This window comes from Vulpes lagopus, chromosome 7 (assembly GCF_018345385.1).
Source record: "Vulpes lagopus strain Blue_001 chromosome 7, ASM1834538v1, whole genome shotgun sequence".
NCBI lineage: Eukaryota > Metazoa > Chordata > Mammalia > Carnivora > Canidae > Vulpes > Vulpes lagopus.
Window position 1 is genome coordinate 10795979 of NC_054830.1, and position 23111 is coordinate 10819089.

The 23111-nt window shown below is 40.2% G+C and overlaps 1 protein-coding gene across 1 annotated transcript; it reads right to left on the minus strand.

The window, feature by feature from the left end:
* Positions 1 to 2509: 2509 nt before the first annotated feature.
* Positions 2510 to 3439, minus strand: LOC121495087 (olfactory receptor-like protein OLF4). Its single transcript, XM_041762378.1, has one exon. The coding sequence runs from the start codon at positions 3437 to 3439 to the stop codon at positions 2510 to 2512; it is 930 nt and encodes a 309-aa protein (XP_041618312.1).
* Positions 3440 to 23111: the final 19672 nt, after the last annotated feature.

Genomic DNA, 23111 nt, shown 5'->3' on the forward strand with positions numbered 1-23111 from the left:
AAAGGTTAGAAAACTTTTCCTTTGCCATCAGGAGCAAGACAAGGGTGTCCACTCCCACCACTCCTATTCGACATAATACTGCACGTCCTAGCTGGAGCAATCAGGCAAGATAAAGAATAAAATCCATCTAAATAGAAAGAAAGAAGTAAAATTATTTATTTAAAGATGAGATGAACTAAATATAGAAAATCCTGCAGACTCAACCCTTAAGAACACACTCACCAGGATGAGCACTGAGTCATGTGTAGAATTATTGAATCACTACTTTGTACTGTACTGTATTGTTTTGTTGTTGATTTTGTGTCCCGCACCAATAAAACTTGATTGAATTGAACATTACACTTGTGGTAGACCTTTTGCAGAGATGTCCCCAATTCACTTCTCTCTGTATTCATGTACTTTACAATGTGACTGTGAAGCTCCTCCCATTGAGAGATGGAGATTATTCTCCCACTTTGAATCTGACCTGAAATTAGTGGTTTATTTGCCTTTGCTAAAAGTGTACAATGAAAATGACAGTGTGCTTCAAGGGACTTTGGTGTGTTTCTGCTGCTGTCTTGTAACCTGGCCTCTGCCATATATACAAATCCAGGCTAGCTTACTGTAGGAGGAGAAAACAAGTGAAGCAGAGCTCAGCTGCTCTAACATGGACCAATTTAGACCAGCCTACCACCAGCAAGCCTCCAAATGTGAGAACACAGCCAGGATTAACAGAGTACTTCCAGCTGACCCACAGCTGACCATAGCCTCGTGAGAAGGCCAGCAGAGACTAGAACATTTTCCCAACATAGGCCACCATGCAATTTTAAAAGAATCATAATCTTATATCTTTTACCTCTGGCATAGCTTCTTCAGCAGCAACAGCTGATACAATAATCAATGTAAACAGAACTGAGAATATTAAGAATAATCTACTGCTTCTTATTTTTGATATTTGTTCTGATATTTGAAAGCAGTATTCATAATGGCCTGGTTATTCACATTTATTTCAGGTAACTGTACTAAAAAGTGACTACGATTGAGATTCCCTTCCAGGTAACTGGTACAGAAATAACTTGTGGGAACCTCAGTCACATGTTTCCAGTCTCAGAGCATTACTGGGCTGGAATTCCAGTCTTGTCTGAGTTAGCTTGCACTCACAGGATAGAAGAGAGTTTAGGGCATAAGGAATGAAACATATTAATGAGAGTGAAAACACAAATGGTTCACTCACACTGTAACATTTATGGCAATATTTTTAAAGGGGGAGATATTAAGTTTAGAGCAATGGAAGGAGTAATATTAGAAATTTTCAAAGAGAAACAGCAAAATCATCCAATTAAATAATACAAAACCTGCCACAAAATTCTTCAATTAATAAAACTCTTTTTTAAAGATTTTATTTATTTATTCATGACAGACACACAGAGAGAGAGAGGCAGAGACACAGGCAGAGGGAGAAGCAGGCTCCATGCAGGGAGCTCGACATGGGACTTGATCCGAGGTCTTCAGGATCATGTCCCAGGCCTAAGGCAGTGCTAAACCACTGGGCCACCGGGGCTGCCCCAAATAATAAAACTCTTTAACATGAACACCAAATATCCCACACTTTAAGGAGTGTATGTTCATCATCAAAACACATTTTCCACAATAAAATATGGTATGCTAGAAAATTTTACTTCATCCTATTTCATGTCTTCCATGCCAAGCCCTTGTTTAACCAATTGGTTTATGCAGATTTGTCTTTTTTATAGATTATACTTGGAGGGTGTTTTTCGTAAGCAATTTTGGCCTTACTATTCTGTGCCAGGGATACTCTGGATACTGAGCTAATGAAGGAATATGATCTTAATGAGTATCATAAAGCCCCATGACTAGCTAAAAACAAACTAGCAGGTTAAAGTGTATTTTATCAAGAAGAGCATTTAAGGTAGTAATGTAGAAAGGAATGACAGACACAGAGTGAAAGCTGTGATCTCAGATTTCCTCTAAATAAAATTATAAAAATGGCCTCAGTTACCAGTGTAGTTTATTTCGTAAAATTAGGACAATTCATCACTATATAAGGCAAATGGGAATCTCAAAATTGTTTCTTACTGAAGGTTGGGACTCACTTTGGTAGAAAAGAAAAAAAAAGGAAAATCGTTGACTATCAAAAGGACCAGAAAGAACAACAAAGGGACTTACTTAGTTAAATTTGATAGCGCAGGGGATGCCTGCGTGGCTTAGCGGTTGAGCATCTACCTTTGGCTCAGGGCATGATCCCGGAGTTCTGGGATCAAGTCCCACCAACAGGCTTCCTGCATGGAGCCTGCTTCTCTCTCTGCCTCTCTCTGTGTGTCTCTCATGAATAAATAAATTAAAATCTTAAAAAAATAATTTGATAATGCAGTTGAAATTTAGAAAAATTGAAACTCCAGGAAAAAATAGAGGGATTAAGTTCTTCTTTCATGATTTCATAAAGAATCACAATTTCTGGCTATCAGGCATTAAGCCTGCAATCACAGATACTTGTTGGAAAATAGCCTTTTTATGTCTTCCCTCTGAAAAACACACTTAGCGCCTCCTTTATATCTTTGTTCCTCAGGCTGTAAATGAAGGGATTCAGCATGGGTGTGACCACCGTGTACATCACTGAGGCTACTGCACTTGAGTGGGAGCTCTGGGTAGCTGCAGAGCTAAGGTACACACCTAAGCTCGTACAATAAAATAAAGAGACAACTGAAAGATGTGATGCACAGGTGGAAAATGCTTTATGCTTGCCCTGAGCTGATGAGATTCTACGTATAGAGGAAACTATCTTACAATAAGAGTAGAGGACCCCAGCCATGGGGATACCAGCCAGCAGCATAGCTGCAAAGTACAACACCATGTTATTAAGAAAGGTGTCAGAACAGGCAAGTTGGATCATCTGATTGAGTTCACAGAAAAAGTGGGGGATTTCCACCTCTGTATGGAAGGACAACCGCAACACCATCAATGTTTGTAACAAAGAATGCAGGGCACTCATGATCCAGGACACCAGAACCAGCAGTCCACAGAGCTGGGGGTTCATGGTGACCATGTAGTGCAGGGGGTGACAGATGGCCACAAATCGGTCATAGGCCATAACACTCAGAAGAAAGTTGTCCAAACCAGCAAAAAGTAAGAAAAAGTACATCTGCATAATGCAGCTTTCATAAATTATGACTTTTCTTTGTGTTTGTATATTTACCAGCATTTTGGGGAGTGTAGTGGAGGTGAAACAGATGTCTACAAAGGACAGGTTGGCAAGGAAGAAGTACATGGGGGTGTGGAGGTGGGTGTCATAGCTGACAGCCAGGATGATGAGCAGGTTCCCAAGTATGGTGACCAAGTACATTAACAGGAATAGTCCAAAGAGGAAGGGCTGCAATTCTGGTTCCTCTGAAAATCCCAGAAGAAGAAATTCTGAAATTTGTGTATCATTCTCTGGTTCCATGTAGTGGACAGGACTACCAAAATAAGAGAAAAACAACATGACACAATTATTCGTTACTAATTGAGAGATACATTATTGTTTATGTTCTGCATCAAGAAATTAATCTTTATATTTGTGTATAGAACATGGTAAAACACTAAGAACTAGGAATAGAAGGAAACTATCTCAACATAAAGCTGTTCATGAAAATCTCATAGCAAGCATGACACTCAATGAGCATTTTTCCCGTATGATTAGGAACACCGCATCTGATTTCACAACCTTCTACTCAACATAACACTGGTGGTTCTAGCCAGGCAATTATTTTTTTTTTTAGCCAGGCAATTAAAGAAAGAAAATGAAATAAAAGTCAACCAAACTGGAAAGGAAAAATCAACTATGCATGCAGTGTGATCTTATGTGTAGAAAATCCTAAAAATCCCACAAAAACACTGACAGAACTAATAAATCAATTCAGCCAAGTAACTGCATATAGAGCCAACCCTCAAACTACCAGTTGCATTTCTACATAAAAAGAATGAACAATCTGAGAAGGAAATAAAATAGGAAATAAAATAATTCCATTTATGTGACTTCCAAAAAATAAGACTATCACCTCACACTAATTAGAATGGTTAGTATAAAATCAAAACCACAATGAGATACCACCTCACACCAGTGAGAATGGGGAAAATTAACAAGGCAAGAAACAACAAATGTTGGAGAGGATGTGGAGAAAGGGGAACCCTCCTGCACTGTTGGTGGGAATGTGAACTGGTGCAGCCACTCTGGAAAACTGCGTGGAGGTTCCTCAAAGAGCTAAAAATAGATCTGCCCTACGACCCAGCAATTGCACTGCTGGGGATTTACCCCAAAGATACAGATGCAGTGAAACACCGGGACACCTGCACCCCGATGTTTCTAGCAGCAATGTCCACAATAGCCAAACTGTGGAAGGAGCCTCGATGTCCATTGAAAGATGAATGGTAGAAGATGTGGTTTATGTATACAATGGAATATTACTCAGCCATTAGAAACGACAAATACCCACCATTTGCTTTGACGTGGATGGAGCTGGAGGGTATTATGCTGAGTGAAATAAGTCAATCGGAGAAGGACAAACATTATACGGTCTCATTCATTTGGGGAATATAAAAAATAGTGAAAGGGAATAAAGGGGAAAGGAGAAAAAATGAGTGGGAAATATCAGAAAGGGAGACAGAACATGAAAGACTCCTAACTCTGGGAAACAAACTAGGGGTGGTGGAAGAGGAGGTGGGTGGGGGTTGGGGGTGACTGGGTCGCGGGCACTGAGGTAGGCACTTGACGGGATGAGCACTGGGTATTACTCTGTATGTTGACAAATTGAACACCAATAAAAAATAAATTTATTTAAAAATAAATAAATAGATTTATAAATAAATAAATCAAAAGAATGGTTAGGATAAAGAGACAAGAAATGAATGACAAGTGTTGGTGAGAATGTGGAAAAGAGAGTACTCTTGTGCACTGTTGGTGGGAATGCAAACTGGTGCAGCTACTGTGGAGACTGTATGGAGGTTCCTCAAAAAATTAAAAATAGAAATACCACAGGAAAAAAAAATAGAAATACCACAGGATCAATTAATTCCACTACTGGGTATTTAACCAAAGAAGACAAAAACACTAACTGGAAATATATAGGCACCCCACGTTTTGCGGCATTGTTTGCAATAGCCAAGACATGGAGGCAGTTGTCTCATTGAAAACACAGAATAAATGAACAAGCAAACAGACAGAAAAAACTGGTTGTTGCCAGAGGGTAGGAGGAGAGGGAGTAGATACAGGATATAAACAGGTACAAATAAGACCCTACCATTTGCAACAACATGGATGCATCTAGAGAATACAATGCTAAGTGAAATCAAAGAAAGATAAATATCATATGATTTTACTCATATATGGAATTTAAGAAACAAATGAACAAGGAAAAGAGAGAAAAAGGAAAAAACATAACTTCAATATAGAGAACAAACCACTGGTTTAAGAGGGGAGGTAGATGAAGAGATGGGTGATTGAGGTGAAGGGGATGAAAAGTACACTTATCATGATGAGCACTGAGTAATGTATACAATTGTTGAATCAGAGGGGAAACAGGCAAGGTGGCGGCAGAGTAGGGTCTCCAAGTCACCTGTCCTCAACAAATTACCTAGAAAACCATCCAATCATCCTGAAAATCTACGAATTCGGCCTGAGATTTAAAGAGAGACCAGCTGGAACGCTACAGTGAGAAGAGTTCGCGCTTCTATCAAGGTAGGAAGACGGGGAAAAAGAAATAAAAACACAAAAGGCCCCCGAGGGGGAGGGGCCCGCGAGGAGCCGGGCTGAGGCCGGGGCGAGTGTCCCCAGGACAGGAGAGCCCCGTCCCGGAGGAGCAGGAGCTGCACCGACCTTCCCCGCGGAAAGGCCTCCCGGGGAATTGGAGCAGGATCCCCAGAAAGGCGGGGACGCCCTCGGGCTCCCTGGGACAGTAACAGGCACCTGCGCCCCGGGAGATGCGCCGAGCTCCCTAAGGGCTGCAGCGCTCGGCGGGACCCGGAGCAGCTCGGAGGGGCTCGGGCGACGGCTCCGCGGAGGGGGCGGCGCGGCTCCGGGAACAGCTCAGCGGCGGCGGCTCGGGCGGAGGAAGAAGCTCCGCGCGGAGGGGGCGGCGCGGCTCCAGGAACAGCTCGGAGGGGCTCGGGCGGCGGCTCCGCGGAGGGGGCTGCAGGCGGGAGCGCGAATCCAACAGCGCAGGCCGCGGAGCACAGGGCGCCGGGACACAGCCCGGGATCCGGCCTCCCCCGGGACAGGCAGAGGCCGGGAGGGCCCAGGACAGCGAGGACGCTCCTGCCTGGAACTGAGCAAATCAGCGGCCCCGCCCCGGAGCCTCCAGGCCTTGCAGACGGAGAGCCCCGGAGCTACTGCGGGAGCTGACTCGAGGGTCCCAGAGCTGCCCCCGCCACTGTGGCTTCCTCCCGGGGCCTCACGGGGTGAACACCCCCACCGAGCCCTGCACCAGGCAGGGGAAGAGCAGCTCCCCCAAGTGCTAACACCTGAGAATCAGCACAGCAGGCCCCTCCCCCAGAAGACCAGCGACACGGACCAGTTCCAAGGGAAGTCAAGGGACTTAAAGTATACAGAATCAGAAGATACTCCCCCGTGTTTTTGTTTTGTTTTGTTTTGTTTTTTTGTTTTGTGCTTTTTTTTCTTTCTTTCTTCTTGATTTCTGATTGCTTCCCCCACCCCACCCTTTTTTTTTCTTTTTTCTCCTTTCTTTTTCTTTCTTTTTCTTCTCTTCCCCCCCCCTTTTTTTTTTCTTCTTTCTCTTTTTTCTTTTTCTCTTTTCTTTCCTTCTCTCTCTTTTTCTCCTTTTCCCAATACAACTTGTTTTTGGCCACTCTGCACTGAGCAAAATGACTAGAAGGAAAACCTCACCTCAAAAAAAAGAATCAGAAACAGCCCACTCTCCCACAGAGTTACAAAATATGGATTACAATTCAATGTCAGAAAGCCAATTCAGAAGCACTATTTTACAGCTACTGGTGGCTCTAGAAAAAACCATAAAGGACTCAAGAGACTTCATGACTGCAGAATTTAGATCCAATCAGGCAGAAATTAAAAATCAATTAAATGAGATGCAATCCAAGCTAGAAGCCCTAACGACAAGGGTTAACGAGGTGGAAGAACGAGTGAGTGACATAGAAGACAAGTTGATGGCAAAGAGGGAAACTGAGGAAAAAAGAGACAAGCAATTAAAAGATCATGAGGATAGATTAAGGGAAATAAATGACAGCCTGAGGAAGAAAAACCTACGTTTAATTGGGGTTCCTGAGGGCGCCGAAAGGGACAGAGGGCCAGAATATGTATATGAACAAATCCTAGCTGAAAACTTTCCTAATCTGGGAAGGGAAACAGGCATTCAGTCCAGGAAATAGAGAGATCCCCCCCTAAAATCAACAAAAACCGTTCAACACCTCGACATTTAATAGTGAAGCTTGCAAATTCCAAAGATAAGGAGAAGATCCTTAAAGCAGCAAGAGAAAAAAAGTCCCTGACTTTTATGGGGAGGAATATTAGGGTAACAGCAGACCTCTCCACAGAGACCTGGCAGGCCAGAAAGGGCTGGCAGGATATATTCAGGATCCTAAATGAAAAGAACATGCAACCAAGAATACTTTATCCAGCAAGGCTTTCATTCAAAATGGAAGGAGAGATAAAGAGCTTCCAAGACAGGCAGGAACTGAAAGAATATGTAACCTCCAAACCAGCTCTGCAAGAAATTTTAAGGGGGACTCTTAAAATTCCCCTTTAAGAAGAAGTTCAGTGGAACAATCCACAAAAACAAGGACTGAATAGATATGATGACACTAAACTCATATCTACCAATAGTAACTCTGAACGTGAACGGGCTTAATGACCCCATCAAAAGGCGCAGGGTTTCAGACTGGATAAAAAAGCAGGACCCATCTATTTGCTGTCTACAAGAGACTCATTTTAGACAGAAGGACACCTACAACTTGAAAATAAAAGGGTGGAGAACCATTTATCATTCAAATGGTCCTCAAAAGAAAGCAGGGGTTGCCATCCTTATATCAGATAAATTAAAATTTACCCCAAAGACTATAGTGAGAGATGAAGAGGGACACTATCTCATACTCAAAGGATCTATCCAACAAGAGGACTTAACAATCCTCAATATATATGCCCCGAATGTGGGAGCTGCCAAATATTTAAACCAATTAATAGGGATCCCTGGGTGGCGCAGCGGTTTGGCGCCTGCCTTTGGCCCGGGGCGCGATCCTGGAGACCCGGGATTGAATCCCACGTCGGGCTCCCGGTGCATGGAGCCTGCTTCTCCCTCTGCCTGTGTCTCTGCTTCTCTCTCTCTCACTGTGTGCCTATCATAAATAAATAAAAATTAAAAAAAAAAAAAAATTTTTAAAAAAAAAAAAAAAAAAAAAAAAAAAAAAAAAAAAAAATAAACCAATTAATAACCAAACTCAAGAAATACCTTGATAATAATACACTTATACTTGGTGACTTCAATCTAGCTCTTTCTACCCTGGATAGGTCTTCTAAGCACAACATCTCCATTGAAATGAGAGCTTTAAATGATACACTGGACCAGATGGATTTCACAGATATCTACAGAACTTTACATCCAAACTCAACTGAATACACATTCTTCTCAAGTGCACATGGAACTTTCTCCAGGATAGACCACATACTGGGTCAGAAATCGGGTCTGAACCGATACCAAAAGATCGGGATAGTCCCTTGTATATTCTCAGACCATAATGCCTTGAAATTAGAACTTAATCACAACAAGAAGTATGGAAGGACCACAAACACATGGAGGTTAAGGACCATCCTGCTAAAAGATGAAAAGGTCAACCAGGAAATTAAGGAAGAATTAAAAAGATTCATGGAAACTAATGAGAATGAAGATACAACCATTCAAAATCTTTGGGATGCAGCAAAAGCAGTCCTGAGGGAGAAATACATCGCAATACAAGCATACATTCAAAAACTGGAAAGATCTCAAATTCAAAAGCTCACCTTACACATAAAGGAACTAGAGAAAAAGCAACAAATAGACCCCACCCCCAGCAGAAGAAGAGAGTTAATTAAAATTCGAGCAGAACTCAATGATATCGAGACCAAAAGAACTGTGGAACAGATCAACAGAACCAGGAGTTGGTTCTTTGAAAGAATTAATAAGATAGATAAACCATTAGCCAACCTTATTAAAAAGAAGAGAGAGAAGACTCAAATTAATAAAATCATGAATGAGAAAGGAGAGATCACTACCAACACCAAGGAAATACAAACGATTTTAAAAACATATTATGAACAGCTGTACGCCAATAAATTAGGAAATCTAGAAGAAATGGACGCATTCCTGGAAAGCCACAAACTACCAAAACTGGAGCAGGAAGAAATAGAAAACCTGAACAGGCCAATAACCAGGGAGGAAATTGAAGCAGTCATCAAAAACCTCCCAAGACACAAGAGTCCAGGGCCAGATGGCTTCCCAGGGGAATTCTATCAAACGTTTAAAGAAGAAATCATACCTATTCTACTAAAGCTGTTTGGAAAGATAGAAAGAGATGGAGTACTTCCAAATTCGTTCTATGAGGCCAGCATCACCTTAATTCCGAAACCAGACAAAGACCCCACCAAAAAGGAGAATTACAGACCAATATCCCTGATGAACATGGATGCAAAAATTCTCAACAAGATACTAGCCAATAGGATCCAACAACACATTAAGAAAATTATTCACCATGACCAAGTAGGATTTATCCCTGGGACACAAGGCTGGTTCAACACTCGTAAAACCATCAATGTGATTCATCATATCAGCAAGAGAAAAACCAAGAACCATATGATACTCTCATTAGATGCAGAGAAAGCATTTGACAAAATACAACATCCATTCCTGATCAAAACCCTTCAGAGTATTGGGATAGAGGGAACTTTCCTCGACATCTTAAAAGCCATCTACGAAAAGCCCACAGCAAATATCATTCTCAATGGGGAAGCACTGGGAGCCTTTCCCCTAAGATCAGGAACAAGACAGGGATGTCCACTCTCACCACTGCTGTTCAACATCGTTCTGGAAGTCCTCGCCTCAGCAATCAGACAACAAAAAGACATTAAAGGCATTCAAATTGGCAAAGAAGAAGTCAAACTCTCCCTCTTCGCCGATGCCATGATACTCTACATAGAAAACCCAAAAGACTCCACCCCAAGATTGCTAGAACTCATACAGCAATTTGGTAGCGTGGCAGGATACAAAATCAATGCCCAGAAATCAATGGCATTTCTATACACTAACAATGAGACTGAAGAAAGAGAAATTAAGGAGTCAATCCCATTTACAATTGCACCCAAAAGCATAAGATACCTAGGAATAAACCTAACCAAAGAGGTAAAAGATCTATACCCTAAAAACTATAGAACACTTCTGAAAGAAATTGAGGAAGACACAAAGAGATGGAAAAATATTCCATGCTCATGGATTGGCAGAATTAATATTGTAAAAATGTCAATGTTACCCAGGGCAATTTATACGTTTAATGCAATCCCTATCAAAATACCATGGACTTTCTTCAGAGAGTTAGAACAAATTATTTTAAGATTTGTGTGGAATCAGAAAAGACCCCGAATAGCCAGGGGAATTTTAGAAAAGAAAACCATAGCTGGGGGCATCACAATGCCAGATTTCAGGTTGTACTACAAAGCTGTGGTCATCAAGACAGTGTGGTACTGGCACAAAAACAGAAACATAGATCAATGGAACAGAATAGAGAACCCAGAAGGGGACCCTGAAATGTACGGTCATCTAATATTCGATAAAGGAGGAAAGACTATCCATTGGAAGAAAGACAGTCTCTTCAATAAATGGTGCTGGGAAAATTGGACATCCACATGCAGAAGAATGAAACTGGACCACTCTCTTTCACCATACACAAAGATAAACTCAAAATGGATGAAAGATCTAAATGTGAGACGAGATTCCATCAAAATCCTAGAGGAGAAAACAGGCAACACCCTTTTTGAACTTGGCCACAGTAACTTCTTGCAAGATACATCCACAAAGGCAAAAGAAACAAAAGCAAAAATGAACTATTGGGACTTCATCAAGATAAGAAGCTTTTGCACAGTAAAGGATACAGTCAACAAAACTAAAAGACAACCTACAGAATGGGAGAAGATATTTGCAAATGACATATCAGATAAAGGGCTAGTTTCCAAAATCTATAAAGAACTTATTAAACTCAGCACCAAGGAAACAAACAATCCAATCATGAAATGGGCAAAAGACATGAAGAGAAATCTCACAGAGGAAGACATGGACATGGCCAACATGCACATGAGAAAATGCTCTGCATCACTTGCCATCAGGGAAATACAAATCAAAACCACAATGAGATACCACCTCACACCAGTGAGAATGGGGAAAATTAACAAGGCAGGAAACAACAAATGTTGGAGAGGATGCGGAGAAAAGGGAACCCTCTTACACTGTTGGTGGGAATGTGAACTGGTGCAGCCACTCTGGAAAACTGTGTGGAGGTTCCTCAAAGAGTTAAAAATAGACCTGCCCTACGACCCAGCAATTGCACTGTTGGGGATTTACCCCAAAGATTCAGATGCAATGAAACATCGGGACACCTGCACCCCGATGTTTCTATCAGCAATGGCCACAATAGCCAATCTGTGGAAGGAGCCTCGGTGTCCATCGAAAGATGAATGGATAAAGAAGATGTGGTTTATGTATACAATGGAATATTACTCAGCAATTAGAAACGACAAATACCCACCATTTGCTTCAACGTGGATGGAACTGGAGGGTATTATGCTGAGTGAAATAAGTCAATCGGAGAGGGACAAACAGTGTATGTTCTCATTCATTTGGGGAATATGAATAATGGTGAAAGGGAATATAAAAGAAGGGAGAAGAAATGTTGGGAAATATCAGGAAGGGAGACAGAACATAAAGACTCCTAACTCGGGGAAACGAACTAGGGGTGGTGGAAGGGGAGGTGGGCGGGTGTTGGAGGGGAAGGGGTGACGGGCACTGAGGTGGACACTTAACGGGATGAGCACTGGGTGTTTTTCTGTATGTTGGTAAATTGAACACCAATAAAAATTAATTAAAAAAAAAAACAATTGTTGAATCACTATATTGTACCCCTGAAACTAATAGAACACTGCATTTCAATTACACACTAATTAAAAATAAATTTTAAAATATACAAAACATCTGCCAAAAGTCCTTAAATTACAAAAAAAAAAACCACAAAAATAAAAAAATAAAATCTGCAGGCAAAACCATTTAATTAAGAAACTGAGAAGGAAGAAGTTACACATTAAATAATAGAATTTAAAACATTCCTTTTGGTCATTGTCTCCATAGAATTCGATAAAGAAACAGGAATCTATAAAAATCATTTGAAATGCTGACACCTGTAGAAAACAAGAACAGAATATATGAGCATATAGTAATGGGCAAATCATAATGGTGACCAAATAATGAATTTTGCTCAAACCACTAATTGTTTATGAAAACAAGAACTCCCTTCTACACCTATCAGTCTATCAAAAAACTTCAAGAATTGTCACGTCGAGGCTATTATGCTGAGTGAAATAAGTCAATCGGAGAAGGACAAACATTATATGGTCTCATTCATTTGGGGAATATAAAAAATAGTGAAAGAGAATAAAGGGGAAAGGAGAAAAAATAAGTGGGAAATATCAGAAAGGGAGACAGAACATGAAGGACTCCTAACTCTGGGAAACGAACTAGGGGTGGAGGTGGGTGGGGGGTGGGGACAACTGGGTGGCGGGCGCTGAGGTGGGCACTTGACGGAATGAGCACTGGGTGTTATTCTGTATGTTGGCAAATTGAACACGAATAAAAAATAAATTTATTTAAAAAAAAAAAAGAATTGTCACGTCAATTGGAATTGGAACTTTAACCAGGTAGCAGAGTGCTACTCTAATTTTCATAGCAAAAATGTGACGTGCTATAACATTTGGGGGAAATAATCTTTTAAAAAGCTGTAAGTATTAAAAATATAGATATGTCTTCTTTACCTCAGGGTTTCTCAATCTCAGCACTACTGACATTCTGGCCCAGATCAGTTTCTTTTTTTTTTTTTTTTTTAAGATTTTATTTATTTATTCTTGAGAGATAGAAGGAAAGACAGAGCCAGAGACACAGGCAGAGACAGAGCCAGAGACACAGGCAGAGGGAGAAGCAGGCTCCATGCACCGGGAGCCCGACGTGGGATTCGATCCCGGGTCTCCAGGATCGCGCCCTGGGCCAAAGGCAGGCGCCAAACCGCTGCGCCACCCAGGGATCCCCTCAGATCAGTTTCTATGGTAGAGTTTGTCCTGGGCTTTGTAGGGTATTTAGAGCATCCCTGGCCTCTATTGAGAGCTCTCTTATCTGACAACCTAAAATACATCTGGACATTGCTCAAGATCTCAGGAGGATAAAATTGCCTCTGCTGGAGAACCAGCATTTTAACTCAATCTCAAAATATTTTTGTGTAATTGATAAAATAGCAATTTAATGAGAAAGAATATGAAAATTCCCCAACAATGTAAATGACACAGCACACCCTGAAATACTTTACAATCACTGAATAATGAATTAGCGCTATACTAGTTGATGGAGGCAAGAGATAAACTATAAAAATAGACTGCACCAGAGTTAAAGACTATTTACAATGTGCACGAGATTCTATTCATGAATTTGTATAAAAGTGTATGAATAGGGGTGCCCTCATGGCTCAGTTGGTTAAGCGTCTCCCTTTGACTCAGGTTATGATCCAGGGCTCCAGATCCTGGGATTCAGCCCAGCATCAGGCTCCCTACACAATGGAGTGCCTACTTCTCCCTCGCCTCTACCCCTCCACTCTGCTCATGCTATCTGGCTCTCTCTCTATCAAATAAATAAATAAAATCTTTTTTAAGTATATGAATTTTTTGTGTGCATAATATAGAAATATACAAATTTTTTTAGAGAAAGAGAGAGCACAGAAGCTAGGTGGGGGAAGGACAGAGGGAGAGTCAGAGGGAGAAACTCAACCAGGCCTCACAATCAGCCCAGAGCCCGACTCAGAGCTCCATCTCATGACCCTGAGATCATGACCTGAGCTGAGATCAAGAATCAGACACTAAACCAACTGAGCCACTCAGGTACCCCTAGAAATGTTAAGTTTTAAAAGAAGCTCAGAGCTTATGGAAAAAAGGAGAGCAATAGGAGTGAGACTAGCTTAGGCATGGAGCTGTCTCAAAAATAGACCGAAACACAGACCAGCTCAAACCGACTTTGTAGAGAGGCATAAAATATTACTAATGTAATAACATCACATGGATCACTAATTCAAAGTTAAAGTGCTAAAGACTTGGAAACAGGAGGGCCTGGCTGGCTCAGTCAGTAGACTGTTGGCTCCTGTTTCTGGACGTGTGACTTTGAACCCCATGCTGGGTATTCAGATTAGTTTTTAAAAATGTAAAATTTGGTAATAAAAGAATATAACAAAAAAGTAGGTAGGAAGCATTATCTAAAGTGATGCTTTCATTTCATATAGAGATATATTAATTCATATTTACTTAGGAATAGAAGATGAATGTTAGTCAAAAACTAAAGAATACCTTATAAATGATAGCTGCAGGAGACATGATTTTGAGAAATATCTAATCATAAAAGGCTAAAAGGTACAATAAGTAATAACAGAACTGTGAAGACAGGTTGGAAATATGTATAAAATTGATTTATTAATCCAAATAATGCAGAAGAATTTCTACACTTAAACAATCAACAAGGGGGAGGATAATATGACCAAATGATAGGTTTGAGCCCACAAAATATGTTAACTTTCCTACTACCCTCTGATACATCTACAGATGCATAAAGCAACTGAAGGTCAAACAGAAAAGTTGATGGGGAAAGTCCAATTCTTATGTTTGAAAAAATATAATGAACAAGAGAAATATAAACACTCCACCCCACCAAACAAAAACACAGAATCAGCACAGACAATTTGCAATAGGGAAAGCAAACATCTAAGAAACCACAAATATACTCATTCTCACCAGTAAGAAAATAATCACAATGTAAAGCTTTTTGAGTATACCTCTTTTCACCTATTACATTTTGTTACATAATTGATTAGAATACCCAGCATGAAAAAGGACACTGTGAAATGTATGTCTCGTGATCCATTGGTTTGGGTCTTTCTCATCAATGTAGGAACATACTCAAATTTTCCCTGGCTTAAAAGAATAAAAGGAATGCCCTGAATTGACTGCATATCCCTTGTAGCTAATACCTTATATCTCTATTCCTCTTAATAGCAAATATCTTGGACTTCTTTTCTACTCTTACAGGGACCACTTTCTGCCACCCATCACTGCTCTGCCATCATCACTAGTTAATCTTCAACAATCTCCCTTGCAAGGCTGATTTCAATGTTTACTTTTCTTTTTAGGATCATAAATAAGTCGATTCATTCATTAAGTAACTCAACAGCTATGATGATGTCCTAGGCTGGACTGTCTCTCAGGTGACTTCAGGTAAATGTTCTAACCCTTCTATTCTCTCTGGGCCTTTCCTACATTACCTGCTGAGTTTTCAGACTCACCTGCATGGGGGTCTCTGTGATGAAGTCCAAATTCCTCCCTTGATGGTTGATGATAGACACCGAAGCTCTGTTTTCCAACAATACAGCAGGAGTCCCCTAGCCAGCCTTAGGACTCCAGAAGAAATACCCATGTCCCATTCTGCCCAAGTTTGCACCTGCTAAGGGACAACAGTAGGAGAGATAGTTACATCTTCCCGTCTGCTCCTTAGGCATCTTTCCCTCCTATTTCTGCAACCGCTGAGCACATCATTCCACATGGGACATTGCTCTGGAGAGTTGAATTTTTTCCAGCAGTTTCCTGTTCCCAAGAAACCAGCTTACAGGTTAGGTGAATCCAGTTCTTACTGTTTCCTGAACTCATCTGCCTCCCACAGAACTAATCTCCTAGCACCTTATCCTAACCCTGAGTTAAAGATTTCTCCAAATCTAATAGTAAACAGGGTTTTTTTAATTTATTAATTTTTTAAATTAAATTCAATTTGCCAAAATATAGTATAACACCCAATGCTCATCCCATCACATACCCTCCTTAGTGCCCAACACCCAGTCACCCCATCTGCCCACTCCCCTCCCCTTCTGCAATCCATTGTTTGTTTCCCAGAGTTAGGAGTCTCTCATGGCTTGTCTTCCTCTCTAATTTTTCCCCACTCAGTTCTCATTTCCTTTATGGTCCCTTTCACTATTTCTTATCTTACACATCTAAATGAAGCCATATGATAATTGTCTTTCTCTGAATGACTTATTTCACTTAACCTTATACCCTCCAGTTCCAACCAGGTCAATGTAAATGTATGTATTCACCCTTCCTGATGGCTGAGTAATATTCCATATGAGATATACATATCTCACATCTTTTTTTGTATATTTTTATTGGAGTTTGATTTGCCAACATATAGAATAACACCCAGTGCTCATCCCGTCAAGTGCCCCCCTAGGTGCTTGTCACCCAGTTACCCCATCCCCCCGCCCACTTCCCCTTCTACTACCCCTCGTTCTTTTCCCAGAGTTAGGAATCTCTCATATTTTGTCTCCCTCTCTGATATTTCCCACTCATTTTCTCTCCTTTCCCCTGTAATCCCTTTCTCTATTTTTTATATTCCTCATATGAATGAAATCATATGTTTGTCTTTCTCCGATTGACTTGCTTCACTCAGCATAATACCCTCCAGTTACATCCATGTTGAAGCAACTGGTGGGTATTCATCATTTCTAATGGCTGAGTAATATTCCATTGTATACATAGACCACATCTTTTTTTATAATAAATTTATTTTTTATTGGTGTTCAATTTACCAACATACAGAATAACACCCAGTGCTCATCCCGTCAAGTGCCTCCCTCACTGCCCATCACCCATTCACCCCCACCCCCCGCCCTCCTCCCCTTCCACCACCCGTAGTTCATTTCCCAGAGTTAGGAGCATAGACCACATATTTATCCATTCATCTTTCGATGGACACCGAGGCTCCTTCCACAGTTTGGCTATTGTGGACATTGCTGCTATAAACATCCGGGTGCAGGTGTCCCGGCATGTCACTGCATCTGTGTCTTTGGGGTAAATCCCCAGCAGCGCAATTGCTGGCACATCTATTTTTAACTCTTTGAGGAACCTCCACACAGTTTTCCAGAGTGGCTGTACCAGTTCACATTCTCACCAACAGTGCAAGAGGGTTCCCCTTTCTCCACATCCTCTCCAACATTTGGTGATTCCTATCTTGTTAATTTTCCCCATTCTCATTGGTGTGAGGTGGTATCTCATTGTGGTTTCGATTTTTATTTCCCTGATAGCATATCACATCTTCTTTATCCATTCATCTGTTGAAGGACATCGTATTTCTTCCCCAGTTTGGGTATTGTGGACATTGCTACTATGAACATTGAGGTGCAGGTGTCCCACAGTTTCACTACATCTGCATCTTTGGGATAAATTCCCAGTAGTGCAATTGCTGGGTCATAGGGTAGGTCTATTTTTAATTTCTTTAGAAATCTCCACACTGTTTTCCAGAATGGCTGCACCAGCTTTACATTCCCACCAACAGTGAAGTGTTTTTCAATACTAGGATCCTTGGGTGTCCCAAATATTGACTCATAGTGGGACATAGCACTGGTATCTCCAGAAGATTGCTACTCCCCCCTTCAACAAGGTGAAAAACTGTATTCCTTTGACATAAATCCAGGAGTACTGTGGTCCTTGGCTTCCGTGACACTTTTGCCAAGACAGCTAAGAGTTCAATGCTTTAAGATAAAATAAGAGTTGTTGTTTTGTCTAAATTTATAAAATAGTTTGGAGGGATCCCTGGGTGGCGCAGCGGTTTGGCGCCTGCCTTTGGCCCAGGGCGCGATCCTGGAGACCCGGGATCGAGTCCCACATCGGGCTCCCGGTGCATGGAGCCTGCTTCTCCCTCTGCCTGTGTCTCTGCCTCTCTCTCTCTGTCTTTGACTATCATAAATAAATAAAAATTAAAAAAATAAATAAATAAAATAAAATAAAATAGTTTGGTAATTAAAAGTTATATATATTTAGGTATAGAGCTTCAAGTTCACATAATGAAAAGAGTTCTGGAGATGGATGGTGGTGCCAGGTGCATAACAATGTGAATGTATTTAATCCTGCTGAACTGTGCACTTAAAACCGGGTAAGAGGCACCTGTGTGGCTCAGTGAGTCCAGCCTCTGGCTCCAGATCCCATCTCAGTCTTCATCTCAAGATCTTGAGTTCAAACCCCATGTTGGGCTCCTTGATAGGCATTGAGCCTACTTAAAAATAAAATAAAATCAAAATTAAAATAAATGGTTAAGATGTGGGTGAAAAAGGCATTAGGATTGAAGATCACACTTGCCATGTTGAGCACCAAGCTGATGTATGGAAGTGTTGAATTAACTAAATTGTACTCCTGAAACTACTATTAGGGTGTATGTTAACCTAATGAAATTTATTTTTTTAAGATTGTATTTATTTATTCATGAGACACAGAGAGAGAGAGAGAGAGAGAGAGAGAGAGGCAGAGGGAGTAGCAGGCTCCATGCAGGGAGCCTGACGTGGGACTTGATCCTGGGTCTCCAGGATCACAACCTGGGCAGAAGGTGGCACTAAACCGCTGAGCCACCCAGGGTGCCCAACCTAATGAAATTTAAATAAAAACTTTAAAAAAGGATACACTTAATAAGTATTAAGAAGTGTATAGAATTGTTGAACCACCATATTGTACTCCTGAAACTAATAAAACACTATATGTTAATTATACTTTTTAAAAATTAAACAAAAAATAAAAAATAAATGTTAAAAAAAGGCAAAAGGATAAAAAGATTACCTATGATGTCCAGGTGGGACTCAGGTAATCACAATGGTCCTCCATATGTTGATGAGGGAGACAAAAGAGTTGGTGTCAGAGAGACTTTGGAAATCCTCCCATGCTGGCCCTGAAGGTGGAGGTAGAGTCATGAACCCAGGAATGCAGGAGGCCACCAAGAGAGACTGGACTTGGAAAGGAAATAGATCCTCCTTTGAGCTTCTAGAAGTAACCCAACCTTGCAGACATTTTGCTAATAGTTTAATGAGACTCCTTCCAAGCTTCTACTCCAGAACTGTAAGAGCACGTACGTGTTTGCTTTAAGCAACCAGTGGGAGGATATTTTGCATCAGCAGGAGGAATCTCATATGGACATAGTCAACAAAATTATTTGAGGGAACTGAGTTTAAGGCTCTCAATTCAATCACCAGCTTCCCTTGGATAAGGGAAATTTTAATATATTAAAAGCCCACAGTAGGTAGAAAGGATATTTTATTTTGTATATATTTTATTTACTTTTTAATATGTTATTTAAATTCAATTTGCCAACATGTAGCATAATTCCAAGTGCTCATCCTATGGTGTGCCTTGCTTAATACTTGTCATCAGTTACCCCACCCCATCCCCACCTTACTCACCTTATGCAACCTTTTTGTCTCCCCAGAGTTAGGAGTCTCTCATGGTTTGTCTTCCTCTCTAATTTTTCCTCATTCGGTCTCCCTCCTTTCCCTTATGGTCCCTTTTACTATTTCTTATATTCCACATATGAGTGAAACCATATGATTGTCTTTCTTCGACTGACTTATTTCACTCAGCATAGTACCCTCCAGTTCCATTCATGTTGAAGCAAATGGTGGGTATTTGTCCAGTATTTGTCCATTCTGATGGCTAAGTAATATTAGAAAGGAAATTTTTAACTGATATGGTTCTCTTGTGCCCTGTCATCTGACACACTGAATTCCTCATGGCATAGATATAAGTGTGGTCTGACACTGAGGTCTTTGAGACAGTGACATAGGAAAAGGAACTCAGGATCAAAATTAAGGTCACTCATTGTAATTACATCTTTGTTTTCCACATCCTTTTATTTCACATAAATTTAAACTTTATTCTTTTTTATTACTCTCATCTCCAGGTTCCTCAAGATTCCTATCAACATAAAATAGAAAATCATAAATGCATCTGTGTGTACTCATGTAAGTTTCCTTCAAAGAAAATGTATGCAAACACACACATTCAAGACACAACCATTAGTCTCAAATGTTTTCTTTGAGTTAAAAAAGAAGTTCCACAAGTTTTATTCATTAACAACAATGTCCACATAAAGTTATGTTTAGAATCCCACATTACCTTCAGAAATAAAGAATATGATGTTCAGGATGCTTAAAATTTTAGTAATTACCTAAGAAAGGTATTAAAACTTATGTACAGTCTTTGTACATAGAAAACCCAAAAGACTCCACCCCAAGATTGCTAGAACTCATACAGCAATTCAGCAATGTGGCAGGATACAAAATCAATGCCCAGAAATCAATGGCATTTCTATACACTAACAATGAGACTGAAGAAAGAGAAATTAAGGAGTCAATCCCATTTACAATTGCACCCAAAAGCATGATACCTAGGAATAAACCTAACCAAAGAGGTAAAGGATCTATACCCTAAAAACTACAGAACACTTCTGAAAGAAATTAAGGAAGACACAAAGAGATGGAAAAACATTCCATGCTCATGGATTGGAAGAATTAATATTGTGAAAATTTCAATGTTACCTGGGCAATTTACACATTTAATGCAATCCTTATCAAAATACCATGGACTTTCTTCAGAGAGTTGGACAAATCATCTTAAGATTTGTGTGGAATCAGAAAAGACACCGAATACCAGAGGAGTATTAAAAAGAAAACCAGAGCCGGCGGGGGTGGGGGGCATCACAATGCCAGATTTCAGGTTGTACTACAAAGCCGTGGTCATCAAGACAATGTGGTACTGGCGCAGAAACAGACACATAGATCAATGGAACAGAATAGAGAACCCAGAAGTGGACCCTCAACTTTATGGCCAACTAATATTCGACAAAGCAGGAAAGACTATCCACTGGAAAAAAGACAGTCTCTTCAATAAATGGTGCTGGGAAAACTGGACAACCACAAGCAGAAGAATGAAACTAAACCATTCTCTTACACCATGCACAAAGATAAACTCAAAATGGATGAAAGATTTATTTTTTTTTCCATTCATAAAACTTTTATTCCACTTACATGAACTTAGTACACGTGTTCTTAACAATTATGCTTGGATTGTTCATGAAAATTTCATAAGACATTTAAAAAAGCTAGCCATCATCTCAAGTTATTTCCCTGTTAACTATTTTTACAGCACATGCATGTTAGGCAAGTATTAAAAAAAAAAATCACAAAAGCAAAAAATCAAAACAAAACAAACGAAAAAAAAACCCTAAAAAAAAGTTAAGTACACGGGATTTTTGTTTTGCTGCTATGCTTGATATACATAAAGTAATGGATATCAAGCAATTCATTTTTACTGCATCTTTACTTGTACATTTGTTCTTAGGTTGCCTAAAACATTTAAATACAAAAAAAGGAGTGTAGCAAAAATAATGAAAGCAAACGGCAGGTAACTTTACAAATAATGGAATGTGAACCATCTCTGCCCTTATCCAGAGTAAGTTGGGTCACAACTAAAGGAACACTTCTGCAACTGTAGTCAAAGGTGTGCACATTGAGAATGAGTATTCCACAGATACTAGTGGTTCACATGTAGTATCTACGGGATACCCACTTCTACTACAGCCTTGTAAGTGCTCTAAACCTTAAAGTCCCACAATAACTACACCTGTATCTGGAACCAATTATCCCTTTTATTCCCCACCAGGACAAACCAATATGTAGGCAGTTTTCTTTGCTTAGACATGGAAGCAGTTTTAACACTGGCCCTTGTGAAGCCACAATGTACCAAAAGTACCATGCCAAACCTTTATAACTAGTATAAAAATTCCACATCCCCATATTGGCCACCTCAAGATGAAAACAGATAACTCCCTAAATGTTAACTGGCTCTACTCCCCTAATATTCAACATAAAACCACATGGGAAATATAGAAATTCAAACAGAAGTAACATAAACCTGTCATAAATCGTAAACAAAAAACTATTTGTGGGACAGCATGAATGACAAATGATCTACTGTGTAAATTTTAGAATGAGGTAGACAAAAGTTGGAAGGCCTGTTAATATCAGGGAAATAGAAATCAAAACGACAATGAGATACCACCTCACACCAGTAAGAATGGGGAAAATTAACAAGGCAGGAAACCACAAATGTTGGAGACGATGTGGAGAAAAGGGAACCCTCTTACACTGTTGGTGGGAATGTGAACTGGTGCAAGCCACTCTGGAAAACTGTGTGGAGGTTCCTCAAAAGGTTAAAAATAGACCTGCCCTACAAGCCAGCAATTGCACTGCTGGGGATTTACCCCAAAGAGATGCAAAGAAACTCCGGGACACCTGCACCTCGATGTTTATAGCAGCAAAGTCCACAATAGCCAAACGGTGGAAGGAGCCTCGGTGTCGTCCATCGAAAGATGAATGGATACAGAATTTGTGGTCTATGTATACAATGGAATATTCCTCAGCCATTAGAAACGACAAATACCCACCATTTGCTTCGACATGGATGGAACTGGAGGGTATTATCTTGAGTGAAATAAGTCAATCAGAAAAGGACAAACATTATACGGTCTCATTCATTTGGGGAATACAAAAAATAGTGACAGGGAATATAGGGGAAAGGAGAAAAAATGAGTGGGAAATATCAGAAAAGGAGACAGAACATGAGAGACTCCTAACTCTGGGGAATGAACTAGGGGTGGGGGAAGGGGAAGTGGGCAGAGGGTTGGGGTGACTGGGTGATGGGCACTGAGGGGGGTACTTGGTGGGATAAGCACTGGGTGTTATGCTATATGTTAGCATAAATAAAAAAAATTTCCAATTAAATTTTTTTCCAATAAAAAATTTTTCAAAAATAAAAGGAAACTTATATACAGTCTTAAATTGTACAGAAATAGAAACTTGCACTACATGCTCTTCATTTTCATGCAGATCCTTTAATTCGCCTAAGTGTACACTTTTTTAAATTTTTATTTATTTTTTTAATAATAAATTTATTTTTTATTGGTGTTCAATTTGCCAACATACAG

Coding starts and splice junctions, on each gene's coding strand:
- LOC121495087 (XM_041762378.1), bottom strand. CDS start 3,439: ATGGAACCAGAGAATGATACACAAATTTCAGAATTTCTTCTTCTGGGA.